Source organism: Salvelinus sp. IW2-2015, linkage group LG30, assembly GCF_002910315.2.
Source record: "Salvelinus sp. IW2-2015 linkage group LG30, ASM291031v2, whole genome shotgun sequence".
Taxonomy (NCBI): domain Eukaryota; kingdom Metazoa; phylum Chordata; class Actinopteri; order Salmoniformes; family Salmonidae; genus Salvelinus; species Salvelinus sp. IW2-2015.
The window spans coordinates 24,354,526-24,382,395 of NC_036869.1; the positions used below are offsets into that span (position 1 = coordinate 24,354,526).

A 27,870-nucleotide genomic window follows, 5' to 3' on the forward strand; every position below is an offset into this window, starting at 1 on the left:
TTAAACCAAGGACATTAACAACACTAGCACATTCCAGGTTGAATAGGAATGCCATGGCAATAATTGTAGCGACTGCTCCACTCCAATAACAAAATGGCAGGTGCAAAAAAAAACGATAMATTTTCCGTTATCACTACTGTATGCTTTAGTGGTCTGACATGGTGATTTGAACACTTACACAGACCTGCACCAAGCTGTGGTCATTAAGAGAACCTCATCTCTCTTGGCAGTGTTAAGTGGTGGCGCGCTTATTATTTGGGACGGGAGTCAGCGTACTGAGACGGCAACGTTTGAACGTTTGAACAGTCTAGCAATACTCCGAGCGTTAACCAAAGCATGCAGGAAAGGAATGCCCCGTGAACAACAATTAGTAATTGCGCTATCCATAACGCAGGATGGGAAGCCGCGAGTAGGGCTAGGCACCTTATTTGAATGATTAGCAATATAAGGACTAGAGGGATGGATAGAAATAAAAATGGGGAATAACAGTTTGTTGCTAAGGCACAGTTTTACCAAGCGTTTGGCTCTATTGCCGTCTTTCCTGTACTCCCCATCCTCTCCCTCCAACTAGTGTGATCTACAGAGCAGTGAAACCCATCCGGCCCATGTAAGGAGTGTGTCCGTGTGATCTTTAGCATTATTTGTGTATATATTATTCAGCGGTGTGTGTGTGTGTGTTTGTGGCCTTTCCACCAGCAATTCTGCCTTACTGTGGCCTCTTGGACTAGGCCACCATTGCAGACATATCCTCCTTGGTGTCTCYGTAACAAATCAATTCGTTTTGCTGTGGTGGTGGTTGTTGTTAAGCGCTGTGTGGCCATTGCCATTCTGTACAAAGCCATTTTTCGTTTTCTCATGGTCTTCTTCCGCCTCGTCTGAATCAGTCTCCTCCCTGTCGCTCCTCTCATCTTCAACGATATCCTGATGGGAGAGAGTACATTTAAATGTATAATTTAGCAGACRCTCTCATCCAGAGCAAATCAGTGAATTTAAGTTGAGGTCGAGGATCAGACTTTTCTGGACCCCGCTTCCCGGACATGGAGGTCCCGGGGGTTCTGCGCATGTGTGGGATTCTTTACTTCGCGCACACTCCGCTCTATTCGTTTGGGTCAAATTGGAGGGTCTGTTGTCCGGACTCTTTTCTCTGTATATATCAATGATGTCACTCTTGCTGCTGGTGATTCTCTGATCCACCTCTACGCAGACGACACCATTCTGTACACTTCTGGCCCTTCTTTGGAAACTGTGCTAACAAACCTCCAAACGAGCTTCAACGCCATACAACACTCCTTCCGTGGCCTGCAACTGCTTATAAAATGGTAGTAAAACTAAGTGTATGCTCTTCAACCGATTGCTGCCCGCACCCTCCCGCCCGACTAGCATCACTACTCTGGACGGTTCTGACCTAGAATATGTGGACAACTACAAATACCTAGGTGTCTGGTTAGACTGTAAACTCTTCTTCCAGACTCACATTAAGCATCTCCAATCCAAAATTAAATCTAGAATTGGCTTCCTAATTCGCAACAAAGCCTCCTTTACTCATGGCACCAAACATACCCTCGTAAAACTGACTATCCTACCGATCCTTGACTTCAGCAATGTCATTTACAAAATAGCCCCCAACACTCTACTCAGCAAACTGGATGTAGTCTATCACAATGCCATCCATTTTATCACCAAAGCCCCATATACTACCCTCCACTGCGACCTGTATGCTCTYGTTGGCTGGCCCTCACTACATATCCGTCGCCAAACCCTCCGGCTCTAGGTCATCTATAAAAGTCTTTGCTAGGTAAAGCCCCGCCATATCTCAGCTCACTGGTCACAATAGCAACACCCACCCGTAGCACGCGCTCCAGCAGGTATATTTCACTGGTCATACCCAAAGCCAACACTTCCTTTGGCCGCCTTTCCTTCCAGTTCTCTGCTGCCAATGACTGGAACAAACTGCAAAAATCACTGAAGCTGGAGACTCATATCTCCCTCACTAGCTTTAAGCACCAGCTGTCAGAGCAGCTCACAGATCACTGCACCTGTAAATAGCCCATCCAACTACCTCATCCCCATACTGTTATTTATTTTGCTCCTTTGCACCCCAGTATCTCTACTTGCACCCTCATCTTCTGCACATCATTCACTCCAGTGTTAATTGGTATATTGTAATTATTTTGCCACTATGGCCTATTTATTGCCTTACGTCCCTTATCCTACCTCATTTGCACACATTGTATATATACTTTTTATATTGTATTATTGACTGTATGTTTGTTTATTCCATGTGTGTTGTTTGTGTTGCACTGCTATGCTTTATCTTGCCCAGGTCGCAGTTGTAAATGAGAACTTGTTCTCAACTAGCCTACCTGGTTAAATAAAGGTGAAAAAAATTAAAATGCTGTTCATTGACTACAGCTCAGCGTTCAACTCCATAGTGCCCACAAAGCTCATCACTAAGCTAAGGACCCCGGGACTAAACACCACCCTCTGCAACTAGATCCTGGACTTCCTGACGGGCCGCCCCAGGTGGTAAAGGAAGGCAACAACACGTCTGCCACGCTGATCCTCAACACTGGGGACCCTCAGGGGTGCGTGCTTAGTCCCCTCCTGTACTCACTGTTCACCCACGACTGCGTGGCCAAGCACGACTCCAACACCAGTGGTAGACCAGATCACCGACAAAGATGAGACAGCCATTGAGGAGGTCAGAGATCTGGCAGTGTGGTGCCAGGACAACAACCTCTCCCTCAATGTGAGCAAAACAAAGGAGCTGATCGTGGACTATAGGAAAAGGAGGGCCGAACAGGCCCCCATTAACATTGACGGGGTTGAATTGGAGCGGGTCGAGAGGTTCAAGTTCCTTGGTGTTCACATCACCAATAAACTATCACGGTCCAAACACACCAAGACAGTTGTGAAGAGGGCATGACAACACTTTTCCCCCCCTCAGGAGACTGAAAAGATTTGGCATGGGTCCCCAGATCATCAAAAAGTTCTACAGCTGCACCATCGAGAGCATCCTGACCGGTTGCATCACCGCCTGGTATGGCAAGTGCTCGACATCTGATCGTAATGCGCTACAGAGGGTAGTACGTACGGCCCAGTACATCACTGGGGCCAAGCTTCCTGCCATCCAGAACCTCTATACCAGGCGGCGTCAGAGGAAGGCCCCAAAAAAATAGTCAAAGACTCCAGTCACCCAAGCCATAGACTGTTCTCTCTGCTACCGCACGGCAAGCGGTACCAGAGTGCCAAGTCTAGAACCAAAAGGCTCCTTAACAGCTTCTACCCCCCAAGCCATAAGACCGCTGAACAATTCATCAAAATGGCCACCCAGACAATTTACATTAACCCCCTTTGTTTTTGACACTGGTGCTACTCGCTGTTATTATCTATGCATAGTCACTTTACAAATGACCTCGACTAACCTGTACCCCCCCCACATTTACTCTGTACCCTCTGTGTATAGCATCGTTATTGTTGCCATTTTCTTGTGTTACCTTTTGATTGTATACTTACATTTTTTTTAAACTTGAGTTTATTTAGTAAATATTTTCTTAACTCTATTTCTTGAACTGCATTGTTGGTTAACGGCTTGTAAGTAAGCATTTCATGGTAAGGTCTACACCTGTTGTATTTGGCGCATGTGACAAATGAAATTGGATGGCAAGGAATAAGTTTGTCCTAAATATTTAAAAAACAAAAAGCACTGTATTTGGGACAAGTCATTCACTAAACCCTAAACCTCAACTGAATCTTGTAATGAAAAATGTGGAAATTGAGCAAGTTGAGGTGACTAAACTGCTTGGAGTAACCCTGGATTGTAAACTGTCAGGGTCAAAACATGTTGATACAACAGTAGCTAAGATGGGGAGAAGTCTGTCCATAATAAAAGTTCTGCCTTCTTAACACTATCAACAAGGCAGGTCCTACGGCCCTAGTTCTGTCGCACCTGGACTACTGTTCAGTCGTGTGTTCAGGTACCACAAAGATGGATTTAGGAAAATTGCAATTGGCTCAGAACAGGGCAGCACGACTGGTACTTAGACAGCACGGAGAGCTAACATTAATAATATGCATGTCAATCTCTCATGGTTCAAAGTGGAGGAGTGATTGACTTCATCACTACTTGTTTTTGTAAGAAGTGTTGACAAGCTGAATGTACCCGAGATGTTTGTTTAAACTACTAGCACACAGCTCGGACACCCATGCATACCCCACAAGACATGCCACCAGAGATCTCTTCACAACCCTCCAATTCCAGAACAGACTATAGGAAGCATACAGTACTACATGGAATTCTATTCCACATCAGGTAACTGATGTAAGCAGTAGAATCAGATTTAAAAAACATTAAAAAAGAAATATTGTGGCACAGCAGGGACTGTGAAGAGAGACACAGGTACAGACACACACGTACATTGTAATATTGTTGCATCGTGGTATTATACATTGTAGTAATAAACGTTATATGATGTACTGTTTTATCTTTTGTTTCGTGTGTGATATAAGTGTCTTAATGTGCTTGGACCCCAGGAAGAGTAACTGCTGCCTTGGTGATCCCAAATAAATACACAACCGTGTGCTTACTCCATATGAATTATATTGTATTTTATAGAAAGGATTAGGGAGGGGTCCAAAACAGACAGAGAATGCAACATAATTGGAAAATTAAAAAAAACTCACAGGGCTGAGCTTGCTTTATGCAGATGTGCATAGTGTAGTCCTAATTAAATATGTACTCAGTCTGTCAGCTATTGTGTTTATTGAATAATTCCAGTTAATCATTTTGTATTGAAAAAGTGTAGGTAGCCTATATAAATACATAAACTAAATTTCATCCCATTCACACAAACAAATGGCCTATAAATACACAACGTTAATGCTTCGTTTAACCTGCCCAGAGSGACAGGGYGCATAGTAGKCTAGACTATGCAGATGCTGTTGTTAGTAGCCTACAGTTGATCAGACAGAATCATTTTCTTGTTGTTTCCATGCAATACAGCATGTCAGATTGCTGATGTTTAGGTGTGTAGGCTGCTACCAGGGCTCTAAATTAAACATTTTCATTGGTAACACTGGTTCTCCCGACATGAAATAGTTGGAAGCACCAGAAAAAGTTTTTTTTAAAGAGCGACTGCCGCTAAAAAACAACTAATCCCTTTGAAAACGGCCCATGGCTTCGATATGAGTCAAACATTTAATCTGGTGTCAAAATGTACTACAACAAAGTGTAAATACRATAATTTTGGTCATAAAGTGGAACCACAACGAGTAAATTAAGGTTGGGTTTGGATTACAATGTCAACAAATCATGCCACCTTATGCCAAGCTCTACGTGCAAATCGCCCCAAAGCCCACTTTGCTTCCCTTCATTGAATGGGACTCCGTGGTTTCAACGCCCCCCAACGCATTCAAAGGAGCAAGGCCATGAAACTGAAAAGACCTTTACAGAATGACCATGCAATGTATACTTCCAGCAGGTTGCACAGCCAACAACTATGGTTTGCATGCCCTGCCGAAGGACCCGATCATGCGGAATAGGTGGTTAGAGTTTGTTGGTCCCCAATGGTGGTGAGTATACCAGTAGCTAGACCATAGACTGCTGGTTATGCATATTTCTTATAATCATTATCTCGATCGCTAGCATAGCTGACTTTAGCTAGCTAGCTACCAACTAGTTAGCTAGCCAGGCTACCTCAATACAACTTGGATTTGGCTTGGAAACACGATAACATTTCAAAAGGTGGCAAATAATGAGTAGAACAACCTTTTGTCATGATTGTGATGTCGCCAGGTTGACTTTAGACRCAGTAACTCTTTCGCTAACATGAACTAGTAACAGTAACGGCAACAATGGCATCGCTAAAGTAAAATTGATGACATCATAAGGCAAAGATGTTTCCTACTAATTATTTGCAAACTTTAGCAATGTCATCATATTTCCATGCCACTATAAAATGTGTAATTTAGACAAAACATTCACATTAGCCTCCGAGGTGAGGTGCAACCCATGTCTAGGGCATAAATAAATGTTGGATGCAGCTATGATGTTACTAGCTAACATTTCTGACTACAACAGTCCACTAACTATCAGCAACAAACTCAAACCAACCCAGRACCATAGCAAAACATGTCACAGTTGGTTGCATAGTCGGCGTCACCGGCCTGAATATTCCAAACAAGATTACGCTATTTCTCAAGCTATGTTTATAGTTKAGGGATGATGACAAWCGTTGACCCTGATTTTCTGTTCAGTAAAGTGCACAGTTTGGTGCTAGACTGATCCCCTTGGTCATGAACGGATGCCAGGACCTACCAGAAAGGCGCAAAGGTGGGTATCATAACATGTCCAGCAATGTGATTSCAATGGTTTAACAACCTCGAAAAATCATTCCATTCACTGTTCACTTGCTATTTTCAGAGCTTGGCAGGCAAGATCTCAGAWTTTAAGTGTAATGCGACAAAGTACACTTGTGACACCTCCTCTGTTGTTGACAGTCTCCCTTGACTCTAATGAAAAGGACACGCCATCATGAGGCCTCTGATAGTGACCCGAGTTACTGCCCTGATGACACAGACGGCTTCATCAAGAACGACAGGTAATGTGTGTTCTGAAAAGTTGTATTAAAAAAATACCTGGCTGACAAACTAGTAGGCTAATTCCCTAGCCAAGCAGATATATCAAGTAGAGTCATTTTTGTTGTTTAGTGCATTAGCAAAAAGCGTTGTCCTTTCTTTAGAACAAAACACAATTTACCACTTGTGTGGTAAAGGCCCTCCTAGTAAACACCACCTCATAGAATTGCGTGATGCAGTCGTTCTAGAAATATCCAGTTTGTAGCCGAACACGCAGCATACAGAAGACCAGCAAGTGGGCACTCATTAGAAMCCTCAGTAGTCAATGTTGCGCTGGTAATATGGGTCAGATCCTTTGACCTAGCTGGGCTAGAAACAATCAGTTTTCGCTGTAGTAATGGTGCAGSCATGACTATTGAATCTGCACACTCTTGTTTCTCTAGGGCWCTCAGAAACAACAGTACTAAGTGAAGCCTTATCACAATAATTATTATCTGGGAGATTTTTTTCCTAGTCGCACAGTGGTTCCAAAATAAAACTTGTGGTCGAATTTACCAAAGTTACCAAGCTAACTCCTCAAACCACGTACATAGTATAGGGCTCTGGACTAGGCTCAATCTGTGTCCAGGAAACCACCCTATTTGTATTTATTATGAATCCCCATTGCTACTCTTCCTGGGATCCAGCTAAATTAAGGCAGTTTATACAATTTTAAAAACATTACAATATATTCACAACACACTGTGTGCCCTCAGGGCCCTACTCCACCACTACCACATATCTACAGTACTAAATCCATGTGTATGTAAAGTGTGTATCGTGTGTGTGTGTGTGTGTCTGTGCCAATGTTTGTGTTGCTTCACAGTCCCCGCTGTTCCATAAGGTGTTTTTTAAATCTAATTTTACTGCTTGCCTCAGTTACTTGAATTGGAATAGAGTTCCATGTAGTCATGGCTCTATGTAGTACTGTGTGCCTCCCATAGGACTTGGCGACTGTGAAGAGACCTCTTGTGGCATGTCTTGCGGGGTATGCATGGGTGTCCGAGCTGTGTGCCAGTAGTTTAAACAGACAGCTCAGTGCATTCAACATGTCAATACCTCTCATAAATAAAAGTAGTGATGAAGTCAATCTCTCCTCCACTTTGAGGCAGGAGAGAWTGACATGCATATTATTAATATTAGCTTTCTGTGTACATCCAAGGGCCAGCCGTGCTGCGCTGTTCTGAGCCAATTGCAATTTTCTAAAGTCCTTTTTTGTGGCACCTGACCACACGACTGAACAGTAGTCAAGGTGTGACAAAACCAGGGCCTGTAGGACCTGCCTTGTTGATAGTGTTGTTAAGAAGGTAGAGCATCGCTTTATTATAGACAGACTTCTCCCCATCTTAGCTACTACTGCATCAATATGTTTTGACCAGGACAGTTTACAATCTAGGGTTACTCCAAGCAGTTTAGTCATCTCAACTTGCTCAATTTCCACATTATTTATTACAAGATTTAGTTGAGGTTTAGGGCTTCGTGAGTGTTTAGGTTTGTGAATACGTACGTTTCCAGGCAGGAACTTGATGGCCATGCGCAGGATGAGGACAGCCCAGAAGACATGCAGACACTGCAGCACAAACAACAACCCGTTGAAGAAGTAGAACCCAAAGAAAGGGGGATAGATGGTCAATGGGTACACCCACGTAGTATGTATGATCCTGGGGGAAGAAACAGACAGATCCAGTCAATACCGATCTGCATGGGCAGTCAAAAGCATTTTGGCAAAGRCTTAAGTAAATCCCTAGAATGCATTGCATCCTGTACAATTGATCATTGAAAAATGCCAGAAAATAACACTTTACACTAAGTTATGGGCGCTTCAGACATATGGAGGCAGTTCCCCCAGACACAGATTCAGCCTACTACTGGACTAAAAAGCAAGCTCAATGGAAAAGCTCAGTTGAAAATGTTTTTTAGTCCAGGATTCGGCTTAATGTGTGTCCGGGAAACCCTCCCCTGGGATGCAGAGAAGTGTCATCCAAGATCCCGAGCATCTTACCAGAAAGGGAGTATGACGAGGCGTGTAAGGATGAACACAGCTGCAAACAGAATGAAGATGTAGTTGCAGGTCTTTCTCCATCCTGCATAGTTGAACATCTTTGCTGACTAAAAGGAACAACAGAAAGGGAGAAAGAAAATTAAGTATTCGGTTGCCGTTTCCTATATTCTCCTCTGGATGGCAGGCTCAACACTATGACCAGTTCTGTGCGAGTAGAAATGATGTAAGCACCATTTCTGACTAGAATACAAATGTAATGGCCTTGACTGTCCATATAGTAATAAGATTCCTCTATACTTATTATGGAATGGATATCGTTTCTTTAGGTTTGTAATGGTGACATTGTATTGTAGGAGTAATACGTTGGGGTATGGGGGGGGGGCTGTACCTCCAGTAGGTAGTCTGAGGCATCGTGCACCAGCATGATCAAAGTCCCGGCACGGATGTAGTTGACCAACCACGAGAAACTGATCAGCAGAATAGTGGCCACATGGTGAACAATCTGCTCCTTAAAATCCTGGAAGAGAGGAAGGGGGAGTTTGTCAGTTATGCAAATGTTGTGTTTACTTTGTGCACTGAACATCAGCTTCAGTCATAACAGAGGGGGTAGTTGTTGACTTTAAAATCTTGATGAAATGTGTTCTAGTTCTGATGGATATGGCATCAGGGTCATGACATTCCTCACTCGCAACTTGATTATCAAGTTTATTTTGGATGCGTTGTTCTGAACTACAGTTATATTAAATTAGAGTTTTAACACCGCTGAATATCAGAAAAACTTTCATAGCTTCAAATGTCTGTAGGGACACCTCTAAGCCTGTCTCTTATACACATCTAGATGTGTATAAGAGACAGTATCTATAAAGCTCCACTCCACATTTAATTCTAAATGCCTATTTTTATCATAAATAAATAAATAAATTCCAACGACAAAACTCAGTCAGGACAAGGATTGTCGTGACTTCCAAGAACTCCTGTATTGCTTCGCCTTGCTTTTCTAGTTGGCTGGAAGCAAGTTTCACCAGCCAATTATTYCAGATCTAAAAAGGAGTGCGAGTTTCATCATGGCATGGACCGTGTTGGTACGTTTGCACATGAGAATTATTTGAATATAGCAAAATTGCATTCTAGCAATGCTGGCTTTTGCGGGCTACCTGAAACATGAAACGGATAGGTGGGAAGGCATACAGGCTGTGGCCAATTTATTAATGTGCAATTTGCCTAAATTGATAATGGAAACACTTCAACAACTTAATTTTGATTCAACAAATATTTTTTTTTTGGGGGGGGGTGACGACATTACATCCAGCTGTTTTTATTGACACAAGAGACGGTTCAATGAAAACGAACCGTAGCAGGCAATTGTAGAATGTATTTTCTACGAAACCTTTTTAAATGTCGACAACAACAAAAATCCCTGGACAACTTAATGGAAACATAGCTAATGCGTGCATGTATCCATGTGTACACTCCCACTTACAACTGAACTAAAGCGTCACCCTAGCCATAAGCTTGARGCGAGCAAAAAAACTAACAAGCCCAATTTGGAGTTCCACAGCAATTACAGCTAACGTAACGACACAAAAGTTCTGCCAACCAAGTCTCTAAAACCATTGTTTTGGATCAGCCCTATTCATCCCTTGTGTCGGTCAAATCAACCGACAAAACAGGWCTGGATTTCAGTCTTGTCTGCTGACTGTTTGAAGAGTTGCCACTTTCCATTTGGGCTCACCARCTGGAAAATAAATAAGTCCGGAGAACATGATCAATCAGTCTCCACTGTGAAACCTTTCCACAATGTGCCGGTCACACATTAACCCACAGATGCCCGAGACCAGCGTTACAAAAACTCGGTCCTCGGGACCCAAATAGGTTTTGGTTTTTGCCCTAACACTACATAGATTATTCAAAGCTTAATGACTAGTTGATTATTTGAAWCAGCTGTGTAGTRCTAGGGCAAAAAAACTAAACGTGCACAGAGTTTGGGAAACCCTGTCCTAGACACATTAACACCCCTCCCTGCCTGAGACATGYACACAACAGGGAAGAGGAGAAATTGCTTGCAACTGAAACTACAATCATTTTTGTGGTGAACCAACAGTCATATAACTTGGTTGTGATACCCAAACTGACATCTGCCGAGATGTGGTTAGYTCTGTCGCTTATCTCTCTCTCTGGCCTCCTCGCAAAGAAAAGGTCTATCCTGTTGCCATTCTAAATGGTACGTATGTAAAATTGTCATTGGAGACAAATTCAGAAACACTTACTTTACGCTTGACATCCGTTGCCACACTGAAGAGCAGCGATATGTAGAATCCCAGCTCAATCATGTAGTACCAGTACTGAGAAGGCAGCAGTGGCTATAAGAGGGAAGAACAAACATTTGATTAAAAAAATATATATATTCTATTTAGCAGATACTTCTATCCAAAGCAACTTAAAGTAGTGCATGCATACATTTGTTACATTTATTTAAAAAAAGGTGTCTAAAAATGTCAAGCTGTAATTATGTACTGGAAACCTTTGAAAAACCCTTTATGTTGGGGATTGTCCCAAAATATGTCAGACACTGACTTCGTAAAGATTTTAGACCAGCTAAACATTTAAAACCAACTATGATTTAGAGAACAACAGTCTTACAGTGTACATACCAGCGTGGGGAAGCCATTCCACATCTCCTCCATGTCATAGAACCATGGTTTCTGGGGAGAGATTCACATAGTGAGGATTTCAGTCTCAAACCAAACACAAGCACAAAATGGTACACGCCAGAGCAAAGATATAAAAAAAAAAAGAGGCAAAGCATTGCTAGAGAAAATATATACCAACAATAAATCATGGTACTCACATCAATTAGGGCACCCAGGCCAGCAATGAAAGCAAGAAGGTAAAAGGTAAATCTCCAACTGTAAGAGAACGAACAGCAACCTCAGAAACCCCATATGAACAGAACACAATTTCACACAGCTTACAACATTGTCACATATACACACACACACACACAACGGAGACACAATAAAAACAAGGGCTCCATCACAAAGTAAAGCATAAGCTACAACCACCTGTAAACTATAGGTGGTTGTATTTTGATCAGGTGAATAAGAAAATAACAGGCAGATACAAGAATCTTTTACAGAAGGCACACGACACCTAACATGTTACACAGTAGAAATATGCCCACGTCGGAAATAAAGGGTTGTTTYGACACTCATTAATTACATGTAGGCAAGTGCAAGTTCCATTCAACCATGTTCATCTGTTCCTATTTGCTGTTGCTARCTGCTCTGCTACTATTCATTGCAGTTCGCAGTACTGTACTTTCTTTGCTAAAACAATTTATTTCAACAATATTCAATACAGAAATGAGTGTAGCCTACATCTCGGATTATAAAAGTTCAAAAATAAGTATTGTTGGTTTCCACTTGGCTGCTGTGGGTACCTTGCTTCCCGGAACTTCTTGATCTGGCTGGGCAGTTCCTGGTTCCTCCGCCGCCGGAACCACCTCTGGACCTGCCGCACCGAGCAACCTGACTGTTTAGTTAACTCCTCCACTGAACTCTGACAGAGAGAGACAGGGGTTATAGGGCAATTTAGTGCTAATGTATCTTTAATTGTATTGTTTTACTGTAAAACGTGTTGCGGTTTTAAATAATGGTTGATTTAATGTAGCAGGGATTTGACTTAGGAGTTGTGGGAACTATTGAACTGAGTGGTCACTTGGATTTGGTCAATGGAATTGTAAGGTAGTTTCCAACATGGAGGATTAGGAAGGAGTTGACGTTAAACATCGTTATGTAGCATTATAGCTATGCTGTGCAATTTACCTGTGAGGGGAACTTCGATGCATTGCAGAAATACAATTCCAGTGTGGTGTTGGAAGCAGCTCTGACACGAGGTTTCTCCCTCACTCGAAGTAAAGAGGCGAGTTTAACGGACACGGTCCTGGATAGTCATAGAGGAGGCAAAGGAGGAGAGGAAATTGTGGTTAGGGACTGTAAATCAGTTCTGGTTGTTGTTGTTGCAGTGAACACAAGTCAACAAGGCTAGATGAACAGCAAATGAGATTTGAGCAATACAGGTAAAAAAAACAACAGCAAGTTAATGAAACATAGCGAGACCACTGCAATGTGAAGAGGGAGAGGTATTGGTTTTGTCCTCACTGTCACCCTATTCGCTATATAGTGCTCTACTTCTGAACAGGGCCAATAGGATTGTGGTCAAAAGTAGTGCACTATGTAGGGAATAGGGTGACATTTCGGGACGCACATATGCCTGGAGTACTGACCTCTCAAATATCTGTCGGATAATCAGGAAGCATATTGCAATAGGGAAGATGACCCAGAGATCACTTCCTTTAGCGAAGACTAGGCCATCCCGGTCCTTGAGGTCGGCCCAACCCAGGCCCGGAGGGAACCACAGCCGGTCCTGCCAGACCCAGTCACTGAGCTCCCTGAGCCAGGTCAACATTCTGAGAAAAAAGAAAAGGAAAAGGAGAGATAAACATGTAAGAGACATTCAGACAAAGGGGTGAAGGCCAAAGCCTTGTACAGTCTGACAGGACATTTCTTTGGTAGATCCCATACCAAAATGAAAATGATAATGATGTCAAATTATTCAATGAAAGAAACGCTGSCGCAAATATTTGTAGGGAATGTATTGTTGCGTTTGTGAATTTGAAGTTGCACTATGCAGAAATCGCTCTGCCATTTACTGGTTGCTAAAATTCTAATACTTCACCTCATTTCAGTTTGTGTGACAAAATAAGGTAGTATAGTGTAGACAATTATTGTACCATCTAAACCACTGTGAAATAGATTTTCCATAACCAAAAATATTGTATTTTCAGCTGTTTGAAGCTGGTGTACAAAACAGAAAGTAAAAGACAAAAAAACAAAACTTAAGAACTGGAACTATAGAAGTAGCTCACATAGAACAGATCTACAGCTTCTTAGACTTGCTTTCAAATCGCTATGTGAACTTGGCCGGGTTGGCGAAAAAAAATGACATATTGCTACTTTAAATTGCGGAAGATAAATATCATTAGACAATAGGTCAAAGAGGACTACTATTTGCATCCATAATTTGTATGTGATGTGATTATTATGTCATGTTGATCTTGGTGTGCAGGTGCGTCCATCCATATTTACATAGCCATGAAAACATGAGCATCAACATATCCAACAATGCGATGGCCTGGTGTGTAAGAACTTCGAACACAAAGAAGAATATATTAGGTGCTTCAAACACCTACTGCAGGACTTCCTGACATTCCCCAGATGAATCCATTAGCTAGCTGAATACAAGCTTTGACAGTGCAAAGCAGCTCTTGTGGCATAGATGCAGCCATTGATACTAGTTGAGTGGGCAACATGCGGTGTAGGCTTAATTACAACACGGGCAATGAGATCTGCTGTGAAAGGCTCTGAGCCACTATGACATCACTGCTACTCATTACTGGCAGGTTTTGAATGTGTTTTCTTTAGTCACCTGTGGATGCTAGTTTTGTTAGAGACGGCATGTGAACAAGAAGGCCTGATTCTCAATTTACTGAGGCACCTTTGTATTGTTCACTTACGATAATAGTTCTTGGTACAAAATGGTTACAGAGTATTCGCACAGGGAAGTATTCGCACAGGGAAGTATTCGCACAGGGAAGTATTCGCACAGGGAAGTATTCGCAAAGGGAAGTATTCGCACAGGGAAGTATTCGCACAGGGAAGCTTCAGTGCCAGCTACACTAGAGTTACTCCAAACAAACCAGTCACAGCACCCCTCTTTGCGGCCCGCAATTCGGGGCGTTCCTGCAGCCCCCCTTCGAGCGTCCCATTGGTTCCTGCATGTGGGCATCTTCATGCTTGTGTTGTGATGCACCGATATGACATTTTTGGCAGAAACCGATATTTTCCTTGCCAAAAAAACGATACCGATAACCGATATTTAAAATATTAGCAGCCTTAAGCATTCTAGTACAGTTAAATAGTACTAGAATAAACACACACACGCACACACAGACGCAGTGGTCTAAGGCACTGCATCTCAGTTCAAGAGGCATCACTACAGTCCCCGGTTCGAATCCAGGCTGTATCACATCTGGCCGTGATTGGGAGTCCCATAGGGCGGCGCACAATTGGCCCAGCGTCGTCCGGGTTTGGCCATAATTGTAAATAAGAATTTGTTCATAACTGACTTTGCTAGTTAAATAAAGGTTACACACACACACACCAAAAAGTTATTTTGCTGGCATTTACGTACGTCCCGATTACCAGTAAAACATAATCAAAACCTATTTCTTTCACTTACTTGCTGTGCTGTTTCGTTATTAATTTGTTCAGTCGTTTCATTCTCAACCAGGATTTCATCATACTGTACATGTCAAGCAGTGAAGTTTCCGCTCTGTCTGTCCGTGGCCTCTCTTCCTCGGTGCACACTGTCACTGTGTCCATTTCCATCTTGCCCAGCTGTGTATGTAACATTTCACGTAAACCGTGTCTTCATCGAAGTAGCGGTCCTTGTACATAGCATGAAGAATGGTGGCGATACAGTAAAGAGAGAATGCCATTGAAATGGCAGCAGCGGTATGACAACCAGCATTCATGAGCATGCAATATGACTTTCCTCAGAACTAAATCCTCGACAACCCACTGTGCGGTCAGACTCGGCATGCTCATGGGGCTGACGTCGCTGGTCCAAATGTCAGTCGAAGCTAATAGCAGTGACACCATTWCTGTATAACTTCGGTAGGGCAACATCTGAAAAATAGCRCACTTGGTAGTGTGTACCGRTGCTCGATCAATTGCTGAAAGCCAACATCACCCACGACAGAGAACGGTTGATTGTCAAGGGCAATGAATTCCATTATCTTGGCGTTAATGGATTTCKCCTTTGAGTTGTCTCGCTGAAATTCKCTTACTCTTTCAAATGACTGCTGSACTTGTTGACTGCTCGATCCACACAGCAGACATTGTGGGCTAGGTTAGGAATGCTGTGTTGCGCAAAATTTTACGTGGCATCACTACGTTATGTACATACGTTATATAAGTATGCACGTCAGCTTTGACATCGGTTTTGCACATCGACGTTAAACTAGACATCAGGCCGATGTTGGCATTTTTAGCTAATATCGGACGATTCTGATATGTTTACCGATATATCGTGCATCCCTAGTTTAATAAAGTAACTGCCCAGTGAAACTTTCACTTTTAAAAGTTCATATTGTTTAACTCATATCCAAATTATGTTGTTGACTTGTCCTATATTTGTTTGTGGCCAACGCATAAATTGGAAGGGGGGGGGAAAAACACGTAAAAAAACACGTAAAAAAACAACAACCTCAAAACTTGTATCTTATCTCCTTGAGAAGGATCAGCTGGCCGATCAGTGGTCTATTTACATGAACATTTTTATTGACTGGTATACACCCACACCATTCTGTTGTTGTGGTACACACACATCTTTCAACACAGAAAAGCAGCTTTAAAAAAATATATATAACAATTCAGTCATATTGTTAGTAATTATAGGTCATATTTCATAGAAATCTGGAAACACTGGGTAGTTATTTTATGTGACACTCGATATTCTGGATTTCCTCTGTTTATGCAATTAAATGTGGGTTAAAGGGGAAATAGAAGTATTATTTGTTGTTTTTCCATTTAGGCCATGCATTTTATCATTGTAGTATAATTAATGTACAATGTTTTAGCTAAAAAATGTATGTGTAATCTGTTGATGCGTTGGATAGCAAACATAAACCAGCCATCCCACCCCTCTCTTTATCAAAGCTGTGAGGAACTGAYGTAATAGATAGACACAGAACTGCCCTCGCCGTAACGTTAACAGAACTGCAGTAAAGCAGTGCTTGGCAGGCGGGGGCAAAGGACACTGCCTACCGGTGTCCTTGCTAGCTATCTACCGGTGTCACCGCCACCTCTAACATTATCGGAGTACTAGCTAGCAAGCAGTGTCCTTCGCCCCCACCTGCTGAGCACCTGCCCTCACCGTAACATGCTGAACACACTGCTCGCGTTACGTACGCTGCAAAATAAATGTACACATGTTATTCAATCATTGTAGCCAGACGCTAAACTAGAACTTGGTTCTATTTGTGACACTTGATGCGCTGCAAGTCCCACATTTCCCATCTCCTCATTGGTTTTTAGAAGCATATACCCACGTGGGTGATTGAAAGATGAACTGAGATCCACACTCCAGTCCAGTTGGTGGTGGTAATGCACCTTAAAGTTGGTTGCCAACCGCCATATAAAGTCAGAAGAAGCCAGAAGGAGGAGAGATTACTAGAAACAAACTCGGTTTACCCTTTTATCTGTGGATTAATTGTCGGAGGAGAGGACCTTGAGGTAAAATAACAACCCAATGTTTATATTCCAGGAAATATTTGATAGTAACAGCAAGCTAGCTAAATTTCCATGAATGTTTAATGCTTTTCGACCTGTCCCCAAATTAAAGTAGTTGGTTCAGAGTTCGTTTTGATATTACAACCTGCATGTCCTTATTTCCAAGATTTTCACATTGCTACCAACTTTGTTATCAGTGGTGTGTATTCATGGATGCCACGGGAAGCCAGGCTTCCCCCAAAAATGTATGAATAATAAATAAAATGTATCTTTCGTCTCTCTGTGTTTCATAATTTTCCTTCAATTCGCATGAGGATAAAAGTATCTCACAGGACAAAGCATCCGAGCRAGCGCCCCTCTGTCTCTCTACGTGTAGACCATCTATCTGATGCTGTCTGGTCCAAACAAGTATGACATTGTTGCCACCTGTAGCATTGAAGGCAAGGGAAGCCGCTGAGCTTGACAAAAAAAGTATAAAAATGTTTGCCAATCAACGTTGAGCTAAACTGAGCGAGCTCAAATGTGAATGGTCCTGGTGCAGAAAAAAGTGCCAAGGGAAGCCAGCTTTGATTTGCTGTCMCTTCTATCAAATGCCATTGAGAGCATACATCAGACAGAAAAACTTGAATTGTTGCATCTCGCTGTGTTGTTGTCCTCCGGTGGCTAGCTAGGCAGCTAGCTAAAATGGTCCCTTTCCTAAATTAGCCATGGATGGAGATAGGGATTTGGACTTGTGGTTTTACTTAATTCTCCGTATTGGTCCATGATTATAACGCCGATTCTGATCCAACCATTAATTCATACATTGTTGTGCACCTGGCCTGAAAGGATGGAAGTTCAATATGTAGCTAGATGTAAAAGGCTAATGTTAACTAGCTAACGCTGCCCATGAAAGGAATATTAGATGGCGCCGGAGATGGCTAGACCAACTTTACTCCACACACAGAGACGCATACAACGCTTTCCCTCATCCTCTATTTGGCAAAGCTGACCATAATTCTATCCTCCTGATTCCAAGCAAAAATTAAAGCAGTTCAACCGTGATCTTGCAGAGTTACACCACCTCAAGAATTGCATTTGGCGAAAAGCTCGGCACACGAATACTCAGGCTGACTGGCTCTCATTCAGGCAAATGAGAAATAAGTGCACTCAGGCTATCCAGAAGGCCAAAGTTAGTTACTTTAAGGAGCAGTTCTCTCTCTGTGGGTCTAACCCCAAGAAGTTCTGGATAACAGTTAAAGACCTGGAGAATAAACCCTTCTCCTCACAGCTGCCCATGTCCCTTAAAGTTGATGTGGTTGTTATTGACAAGAAGCACACGGCTGAGCTTTTTAAAAATCACCACTTCATTAAGTCAGGATTCCTATTTGACTCAGCCATGCCTCCTTGCCCGTCCAACATCTTATCTCCCACCCTTCCTAATGCGACTAGCCCCGAAGCTCCTCCCACTTTCCCCCCTTCCCTGCTACAAAGTTTCTCCCTGCAGGCGGTCACTGAGTCTGAGGTGCTAAATGAGCTCCTTAAACTTGACCCCCCAAAAAACATCTGGGTCAGATGGTTTAGACCCTTTCTTCTTTAAAAGGTTGCTGCCCCTATAAAATCACCAAGCCTATCTCTGACCTTTTTAACCTGTCTCTCCTCTCTGGGGAGGTTCCCATTGCTTGGAAGGAAACCACGGTTTGTCCTTTATTTAAAAGGGGGRGATCAAGCTGATCCTAACTGTTACAGGCCTATTTCTATTTTGGCCTGGTTATCAAAAGTGTTGGAAGAACTTGTCAATAATCAACTGACTGGCTTTCTTGATGTCTATAGTATTCTCTCTGGTAGGCAATCTGGTTTCCGCTCGGGTTATGGATGCGTCACTGCAACCTTAAAAGGTCCTCAATGATGCCAGCATTGCCCTTGATTCTATGCAATATTGTGCTGCTATTTTTATTGACTTGGCCAAAKCTTTTGATACGGTAGACCATTCCATTCTTGTGGGCCGGCTAAGGAGTATTGCTGTCTCTGAGGAGTCTTTGGCCTGGTTTGCTAACTACCTCTCTCAAAGAGTGCAGTGTATAAAGTCAGAACATCTGCTGTCTCAGCCACTGCCTGTCACCAAGGGTGTACCCCAAGGCTCAAACCTAGGCCCCACGCACTTCTCAATTTACGTCAACATAGCTCAGGCAGTAGGAAGCTCTCTCATCCATTTATATGCAGATGATACAGTCTAATAAATCAGCTGGCCCCTCCCGGATTGTGTTAAATTCTCTACAACAAAGCTTTCAGTGTCAACAAGCTTTCTCTGCCCTTAACCTGATGAGGACAGAGGGCGCTGTTTTCACTTTGGGGGAAATTCGTGCCCAATTTAAACGGCCTCGTACTCAATTCTTGCTCGTACATATGCATATTATTAATACTATTGGATAGAAAACCTCTCTAGTTCTAAAAACCGTTTGAATTTTGTCTGTGAGTAAAACAGAACTCATTTGGCAGCACACTTTCTGACCAGGGAAGTAGAAAGTCTGAAAATTATGCTCTGTTCAAGGGCCTGCCTATAAATGGCGATGATACGTATGAGTATACATGCACGTCATACACCTTCCCCTAGATGGCAGAGAGGAAGTGAGAGAAGAAAATTGAAGTGTTTATCTTGTGTCTGAGGTGGAATAAATTCTCTTGGCACGACGAGTCATCCATTTTCTGTTTTCTGGGAAAGCGCGAAGATGGACCTGGAATTGCTTCTGAAAAGCTGTCGTTATAGGCGACTACTATCTCGGCTTTGATTTTATTTGATACATGTCACAATATCATGTAAAGTTGTTTTTTCAATATAGTTTTATTAGATTATTGAATTTTTTTTCGGGACGTTAGGCGTGTTGCGTTGTCTGTGTTTGTTGATGATGGAGAGCTTCGGCCACTTGACCAGTGTGCTTGCTAATTCAAGAGGGAAAAACGATGTTCTAAATCCAAACAACGACTGTTCTGGACAAAGGACCTCTTGTACAACATTCTGATGGAAGATCACCAAAAGTAGGACCCTTTTTGTGATGCTATTTCAGCAAACTGTATAACCACTGATTTCAGCTCTAAATATGCACATTTTCGAAACAAAACATAAGTGTATGTATAACCTGATGTTATAGGACTGTCATCTGAGGAAGGTTTATGAAGGTTAGTGAAAATTAATATATTTTGCTGGTTTATTCCGCTAACGCTAACGGCTATTGTATCGCTAACGTGCCTTGATGAATGAATGCGGTTGTGTGGTAGGTCATTGTAGTTAGCTAATATAATGCTATATTGTGTTTTCGCTGTAAAACACTTTTTTTTATTTTAAAATCGAAATATTGGCTGGATTCACAAGATGTTTTGTCTTTAATTTGCTGTACACCATGTATTTTTCAGAAATGTTTTATGATGAGTATTTAGGTATTTCACGTTGGTCTCTAAATTACTCTGGCTGCTTCGGTGCTATTTCTGACGGTAGCTGTGATGGTAGCAGCAATGTAAAACTGATTTATACGCTTCAAATATGCACATTTTTCGAACAAAAATAGATTTATTGTGTAACAGTTTATAGGACTCATTGATGAAGTTGTTTCTTGGTTAGTTTGGTTGGTTCTTGGTTAGTTTGGTTGGTTTCGTTGCATGCTACTGTGCTGTGAAAAATGTCTGTCCTTTTTTGTATTTGGTGGTGAGCTAACATAAATATGTGTGTTTTCGCTGTTAAATTTAAAAATCGGACATGTTGACTGGATTCACAAGATGTGTATCTTTCATTTGCTGTTTTGGACTTGTTAAAACCTCTTGAGAATACAGGGGGTGCTATTTTCGCATTAGCATAATTTGCTCTACAGATTAAATGCCTCTTATTCAATTATTGCTCTTACTATATGCATATGAATCATACCATTGGAAAGAAAACAATCCCTAGTTTCTAAATCCGTTTCAATTTTGTCTCTGAGTGATACAGAAGTCATTCAACAGCACTTTCCATGACCAAGAACATAAAATCAAGATGTTTATGCTGGCTTCAAAGCTCTGCCTATATATGGTCGTGCCTCCTATGACCCGAAACACAACTCACTGGCCTTCCTCTGGGTGTCTAGGGACGTCAGAGGAAAAATTCTTGTCTATCTGGGACTGACGTGAAATGAGAGCAAAATCTTTGGCATGACCCGCCAACTTCCGGTTCTTTGTTGCATGGAAATTGGAGCTACGTTTGTCTTCTGTTGTGCGGCCATTATTATCTCCGTGTCGAGTTTGTTTGATACATGTGACCAGATCATCGTAATGTATGTTTTTCAATATAGTTTAATCAGATTATTTGAATTTTTTAGGGAGTTTTTCGGTGTTCCGTTGTAGATTTAGTATCGTTTGAGAAATCCGTGCCACTCGACCGTGTACCTGTGCTAAATGGAGTGGGAAAGGAACGACTCTGAACGGAACCAACAACTCATCTTGACAAAGGACACTTTGATCAACATTCTGATGAAAGATCAGCCATAGTAAGACCAATTTACGATGTTATATCATATCTGTTGTGCATGTGATCTTGCCGTGGGCGCCCAGCCGAATCTGCCTGGTATAGCTATGCTAATTTAGCGCTACATTTTGTTTTCGTTATAAAACATTTAAGAAATCTGAAATATTGTTTGGATTCACCAGATGTTGGGCTTTCAAATATCTGTACGTGTGTATTTTTCTGAAATGTTTTAAAATGAGTAATTAGTTATATGACGTTGTCTCTGTAATTGTTCTGGCTTGGTCGGCACCTTTTCAGATTGCAGCTGCAATGTAGAACTGTGATTTATACTGAAAAATGCACATTTAAAAAAAAAAACTATGGTATACCATAATATGTTATCAGACTGTCATCTTATGAATTTGTTTCTTGGTTAGTGGCTATATATATTTTTATTTAGTCGAATTAGTGATAGCTACTGACGCAGGGAAAACTGTTGGGAGTGAAAAATCTCTCCTTTGCTAACGTGGTTAGCTATAGATTTACATATTGTGTCTTCCCTGTAAACATTTTAAAAATCTGAATGGTGGCTTTATTCACAAGACCTGTATCTTTCATCTGGTGTCTTGGACTTGTGATTTAATGATATTTAGATGCTACAAGTTACTTGTGACGCTATGCTAGCTATGCTAATCAGTGGGGGGTGGGGGGGGGGGGTGCTACCGGATCAGGGTTGGTGACTCGTGAGAAGTTAATGTGTGAAAGTTAAATATTTCAAAAAATATTTTTTGAATTTCGCGCTCTGCCTTTTCAGTGGAATGTGGGAGGAGTTCGGAAGCGGAACGCCGGGGGCTAGAAAGGTTAACCTTGTTCTGAACACCTCCAAAACAAAAGGTAGTTTGGTAAGAAGAATTCCCCTCCTCCCACAGGTATTATTACTACTTTGAGGGTTTAGAGCTTGAGGTAGTCACTTCATACAATTACTTGGGAGTATGGCTAGACGGTACACTGTTCTTCTCTCAGCACATATCAAAACTGCAGGCTAAAGTTAAATCTAGACTTGGTTTCCTCTAAAATAATCACTCCTTTCACCCCAGCTGCCAAATTAACCCTGATTCAGATGACCATCCTACCCATGCTAGATTACGGAGACACAATTTATAGATCGGCAGTTAAGGGTGCTCTCGAGCGGCTAGATGTTCTTTGCCAGTCGGCCATCAGATTTGCCACCTTGCTCCTTATAGGACGCATCACTGCACTCTATACTCCTCTGTAAACTGGTAATCTCTGTATACCCGTAGCAAGACCCACTGGTTGATGCTCATGTTATTGTAAAACCCTCTTAGGCCTCACTCCCCCCTATCTGAGATATCTACTGCAGCCCTCATTCTCCACATACAACACCCATTCTGCCAGTCACATTCTGTTAAAGGTCCCAAAGCGCACACATCCCTGGTTCGCTCATCTTTTCAGTTCGCTGCAGCTAGCGACTGGAACGGGCTGCAACAAACACTCAAACTGGACAGTTTTATCTCGATCTCTTCATTCAAAGACTCAATCATGTACACTCTTACTGACAGTTGTGGCAGCTTTGCATGATGTATTGTTGTCTCTACCTTCTTGTCCTCTGTGCTGTTGTCTGTGCCCAATAATGTTTGTACCATGTTTTGTGCTGCTGCCATGTTGTGCTGCTAACATGCTGCTGTTGTCGTCGTAGGTCTCTATGTAGTGTTGTCTCTCTTATCGTGATATGTGTTTTGTCCTATATTTTTATTTCATGTATTTTTAATCCCAGCCCCCGTCCCCGCAGGAGGTCATTTGCCTTTTGGTAGGCTGTCATCGTAAATAAGAATTTGCTCTTAAAGAATATGTTCTTAACTGACTTGCCTAGTTAAAAGTTCAAATAAAAATAAACCAGTGACATGCTCAATATATATATTTGTAACAATGACAATTACAACAATACTGAGTGAACACTTATTTTAACTTAATACATAAATAAAATCAATTTAGTCTCAAATAAATAATTAAACATGTTAAATTTGGTTTAAATAATGCAAAAACAGTGTTGGAGAAGAAAGTGAAATATGTGCCGTGTAAGAAAGCTAACGTTTAAGTTCCTCGCTCAGAACATGAGAACATATGAAAGCTGGTGGTTCCTTTTAACACGAGTCTTCAATATTCCCAGTTAAGAAGTATTAGGTTGTAGTTATTATAGGACTATTTATCTCTATACCATTTGTATTTCATATACCTTTGACTATTGGATATTCTTATAGGCACTATAGTATTGCCAGCCTAATCTCAGAAGTGGCACAATTTCCGAGTTAAAATAAATGCATGAGAGCAGGCAATATTAACTAAATAAACAGGTTTAAAAAAGATTTACTTGTGTATTGATTTTAAGAAAGGCATTGATGTTTATGGTTAGGTACATTTGCAACGATTGTGCAATTTGACAAATGCGCTTTTGTTAAATCATCACCCGTTTGGCGAAGTAGGCTGTGATTCGATGATAAATTAACAGGCACCGCATTGATTATATGCAACGCAGGACAAGCTTGTTAAACTAGTAATATCATYAACCATGTGTAGTTAACTAGTGATTATGTGAAGATTGATTGTTTTTTTGTAAGTTTAATGCTAGCTAGCAACTTCCCTTGGCTCCTTGTTGCATTCGCGCAACAGGTGGTCAGCCTGCCACGCAGTCTCCTTGTCCAAAAATACCAATTACCGATTGTTATGAAACCTTGAAATCGGCCCTAATTAAAATCGGCCATGCCGATTTATTGGTACACCGCATCAGTCACTGGCTGTGTGTCGATGACGTCGTCCCCACAGTGACCTTGCATACATACCATGGGATGCACGATATAGTCGGTGAGAATATCAGAATCGGCCGATATTAGCGAAAAATGACATCAGGCATCGGCCCGATGTCTAGTTTAACGTTGATGTGCAAAACAGATGTCAAAGCTGACGTGCATACCTATATAACGCAGGTAGATGACGTAATGACGCCACACGTGCAACACAGCATTCCTAACCTAGCCCACAATGTCTGCTGTGTGGATCTATTTTGAAGTTTCAAAGGAAGATWACAAGAAGGTCATATGCAACATTTGTGCTGCKATTATTTCCCGAGGGGAGAAAGTGATATCTTTCAATACCATAAACCTAAATACTCATTTGAAAGTGCATCACCCCCAGACGTTCAGCGACTACTTAGAACAAAAKAAGAAAAAAAACTARGCGCACACTTCCAACAACTAAACAAGTTCAAGTCGAGCAGTCCTTTGAAAGAGTAAGAAAATTTAAGCGAGACAACTCAAAGGCGAAATCCATTAACGCCAAGATAATGGAATTCATTGGCCTTGACAATCAACCATTCTCTGTTCTGGATGATGTTGGCTTTCGCTGACTGGTTGAGCCACGGTACACACTACCAAGTAGGTGCTATTTTTCAGATGTTGCTCTACCGTACTGAAGAAAGCCACATTGCATGCTCAAGAATGTGCTGGTTCTCATACCGCTGCTGCCATTTTAATGGCATTTGAGAATTTTTTTAACTTGGAAAATCACCAAGAACAAAGTACACGCTGTGCTACGTGATAATGCACGTAACATGACAAAGGCTTTGGAAGAATGCAGAGTCTCCAGTTTGCCATGCATGGCACACACGCTGCAACTGGCTGTGAACGAAGGTGTTTGGCCCAACGCAGCACATCTGACACAGTGGCAACAGGTAGGAGGATAGAGGGTCACTTTAAACACTCACAGCTAGCATACAGCCGCCTGCAAGCAATACAGGAGCAGCTTGGAGTGAAGACGAAAAGGCTTAAGCAAGACGTTTCCACCAGATGGAACAGCACTTTTTACATGATGGAGAGCCTGCTGGAACAAAAATGAGTGCTTTAAAACATGAACACACTCCTAGCTCCATTCGAACAACTGACTCGAGAAATAAGCTCATCAACTGCGTCTGCAGCAGATGTGATATCCTCCGTCATGGCACTGAAATGCCTGCTCAACAAAACTGCAGACAAACCGTGCGGTTAAAACTTGCAAAAGTACTCTTTACTGTGTCGCCACCATGCTCTAGGTACAAGGACCGCTACTTTGATGCAGACAAGAAACATGGTTTACGTGAAATGTTACTCAGCTGGACAAGATAAACAGACACTGTGACAGTGCGCACCGAAGAAGAGTACCCACGACAAGAGGTCACGGACRGACAGGGCTGAAACTTCACTGATGAAATCCTGGTTGAGAATGAAATGACTGAACAAATTAACAACGAACCAGCACAGCAAGTGAAAGAAATAGGTTTTGTAATGGGGACATACACTACTGTTCAAAAGTGTGGGGGTCACTTAGAAATGTCCTTGTTTTTGAAACAAAAGCACATTTTTTGTCCATCAAATTGATCAGAAATACAGTGTAGACATGTTGTTAATTACTATTGTAGTAACTGTTGATTTTTTAATGAAAATTCTACATAGGTGTACAGAGGCCCATTATCAGCAACCATTACTTCTGTGTTCGAATGACACGTTACGATAGCTTAACCCAAGTTTATAATTTTAAAAGGCTAATTGATCATTAGAAACCCCTTTTGCACTTATGTTAGTACAGCTGAAAACTGTTGTTCTGATTAAAGAAGCAATAAAACTGGCCTTCTTCATACTAGTTGAGTATCTGGAGCATCAGCATTTGTGGGTTCAATTACAGGCTCAAAATGGCCAGAAACAGAACACTTTCTTCTGAAACTCATCAGTCTATTCTTGTTCTGAGAAATTAAGGCTATTCCATGCGAGAAATTGCCAAGAAACTGAAGATCTCGTACAATGCTGTGTACTACTCCCTTCCCAGAACAGCGCAAACTGGCTCTAACCAGAATAGAAGGAGGAGTGGGAGGCCCTGGTGCACAACTGAGAAAGAGGACAAGTACATTAGTGTCTAGTTTGAGAAACAGACGCCTCACAAGTTCTCAACAGGCAGCTTCATTAAATAATACCCGCAAAACACCAGTCTCAACKTCAACAGTGAAGAAGTGACTCCGGGATGCTGTTCTTCTTCCTGTTGTATTCGGCGCATGTGTCAAATAAAATTTGAGTAGGATTTGAAGTTAGGCTAGCRAGCAAGCACTTTAACCAGGTAGCCCATGACAAAAAAATAAAACCGTGTACTGTATGACAGTGATTTTACCCACGCACTGCTACTGCTTGTTATAAAGACAAAATGACACGTCCCAAAAAAATATTGTTTTCACATATTATTGGTATTTAACACGGTAAATCATATGAATTAGTGGTTTGGGTGGAACGCCCCACAATCACATCCATCTCAACAAGATTTCCGTAAACTTTCTCTGGGGGTGTGGAACTTTTTGCGTTTCATCATCAGTATGCTATTTACTCCGAAACCATGTAAGCTCAAACGAAGGACATCAAAACATTCGTTTGGACGACTTCTTGTTTTCAACTGGTGTTATTGTGCGATTGTTCATGGTTGTTTTTCAAACCATGACCTTCATGTATTGCCGTATTCCTAAACAAACGTCATCGCCGCGAGATCAGACAAGAGGACCCTACACCTATTCGGGCAAACTCGAGTTGATAGGAGTTTCTGTCGTCATCCTGAATAATTTGTGAAAACGTTCAAATATATATGCTTCACAAGCCGAGCCAGTTGGACCACATCTCTGATTTCACTTATTAATTTAGCCTACATCCGCTTTACTCCGCTTGAGGATGGGTGAATATAGGCGCGCGCATCTTCCGTGACCACTAGCTATCCAAGGTTGAGTGAATCTTTAAATACTAACAAGGCGAAGTGAGAACATAGCCTGTTTTGAAATGTCAATTACAAAACTGAAACAAAACCTGTATCACATCTAGTTAAATATAACGGTGGGCAATTTACCTTCTGATCTTTCACACAGGTAGGCCTGTTCACCGCGGTGTGAAAAGGTGGAAACTCCTACCGTCACTGGAATATTGAAGAGTTCTGTATGTCCCCTGTAGAATAATCACTTGTGCTCTATACCGAAGACGCCACCGGAGAGAATCCAATATGTTGATGAAAATGGGCTGCAGTGTGCTTTGAATATTATTATCCGGCCTCTCGATCTCCACCAATTCTCTGCATTTTCGAGGGAAATGTAATGCTTCCCCTTGTAGCACTTACTCCGGTCTGAAAGACTTACTTTTCGTTGGGATGAGGGCCCGCATACAACACAACCAGTAATTTTACTTTTCCGTTTGCTCAGAGCAATATGACAGATGTTTGCCGGGAATAGGCGTCGGTTATTCTGGTTTCTTGGTTGGCCAAACCGAATGGAAGTAGAAGATGGTAGAGTGGGAGGGGATCAAACTGTTAAGTGACGTTTTACGCCGTGTGAAAAGGCTTGAACGTGTTGGAACCAATGTGTATAAACCCTGGATGGC

The 27,870-nt window shown here is 41.9% G+C and overlaps 1 protein-coding gene across 2 annotated transcripts; it reads right to left on the reverse strand.

Moving 5' to 3' along the window:
- Positions 1-27,797, reverse strand: cers2a (ceramide synthase 2a). Of its 2 annotated transcripts, none has more exons than XM_023975352.2 (11): positions 27,630-27,797; positions 12,903-13,085; positions 12,442-12,559; positions 12,057-12,175; positions 11,466-11,523; positions 11,269-11,319; positions 10,885-10,977; positions 9,006-9,134; positions 8,618-8,724; positions 8,123-8,276; positions 1-921 (listed from the first exon to the last, which is right to left on the reverse strand). In XM_023975352.2, exons 2-11 carry the CDS (start codon positions 13,082-13,084, stop codon positions 772-774), a joined length of 1,161 nt encoding a protein of 386 aa, XP_023831120.1. In that variant the 5' UTR covers position 13,085; positions 27,630-27,797; the 3' UTR covers positions 1-771. The 2 variants fall into 2 exon arrangements, with proteins under 2 accessions (XP_023831120.1, XP_023831119.1); XM_023975351.2 differs by having other exon boundaries at positions 27,347-27,797.
- Positions 27,798-27,870: the final 73 nt, after the last annotated feature.

Excerpts from the sequence above, each read along its gene's own strand:
- cers2a (XM_023975352.2), bottom strand. The coding sequence starts at position 13,084 with ATGTTGACCTGGCTCAGGGAGCTCAGTGACTGGGTCTGGCAGGACCGG. Across the intron at positions 12,560-12,902 it reads ATCCGACAGATATTTGAGAG|GACCGTGTCCGTTAAACTCG; the intron begins GTCAGTACTCCA and ends ATGACTATCCAG. Across the intron at positions 8,725-9,005 it reads CCTCAGACTACCTACTGGAG|TCAGCAAAGATGTTCAACTA; the intron begins GTACAGCCCCCC and ends TGTTCCTTTTAG.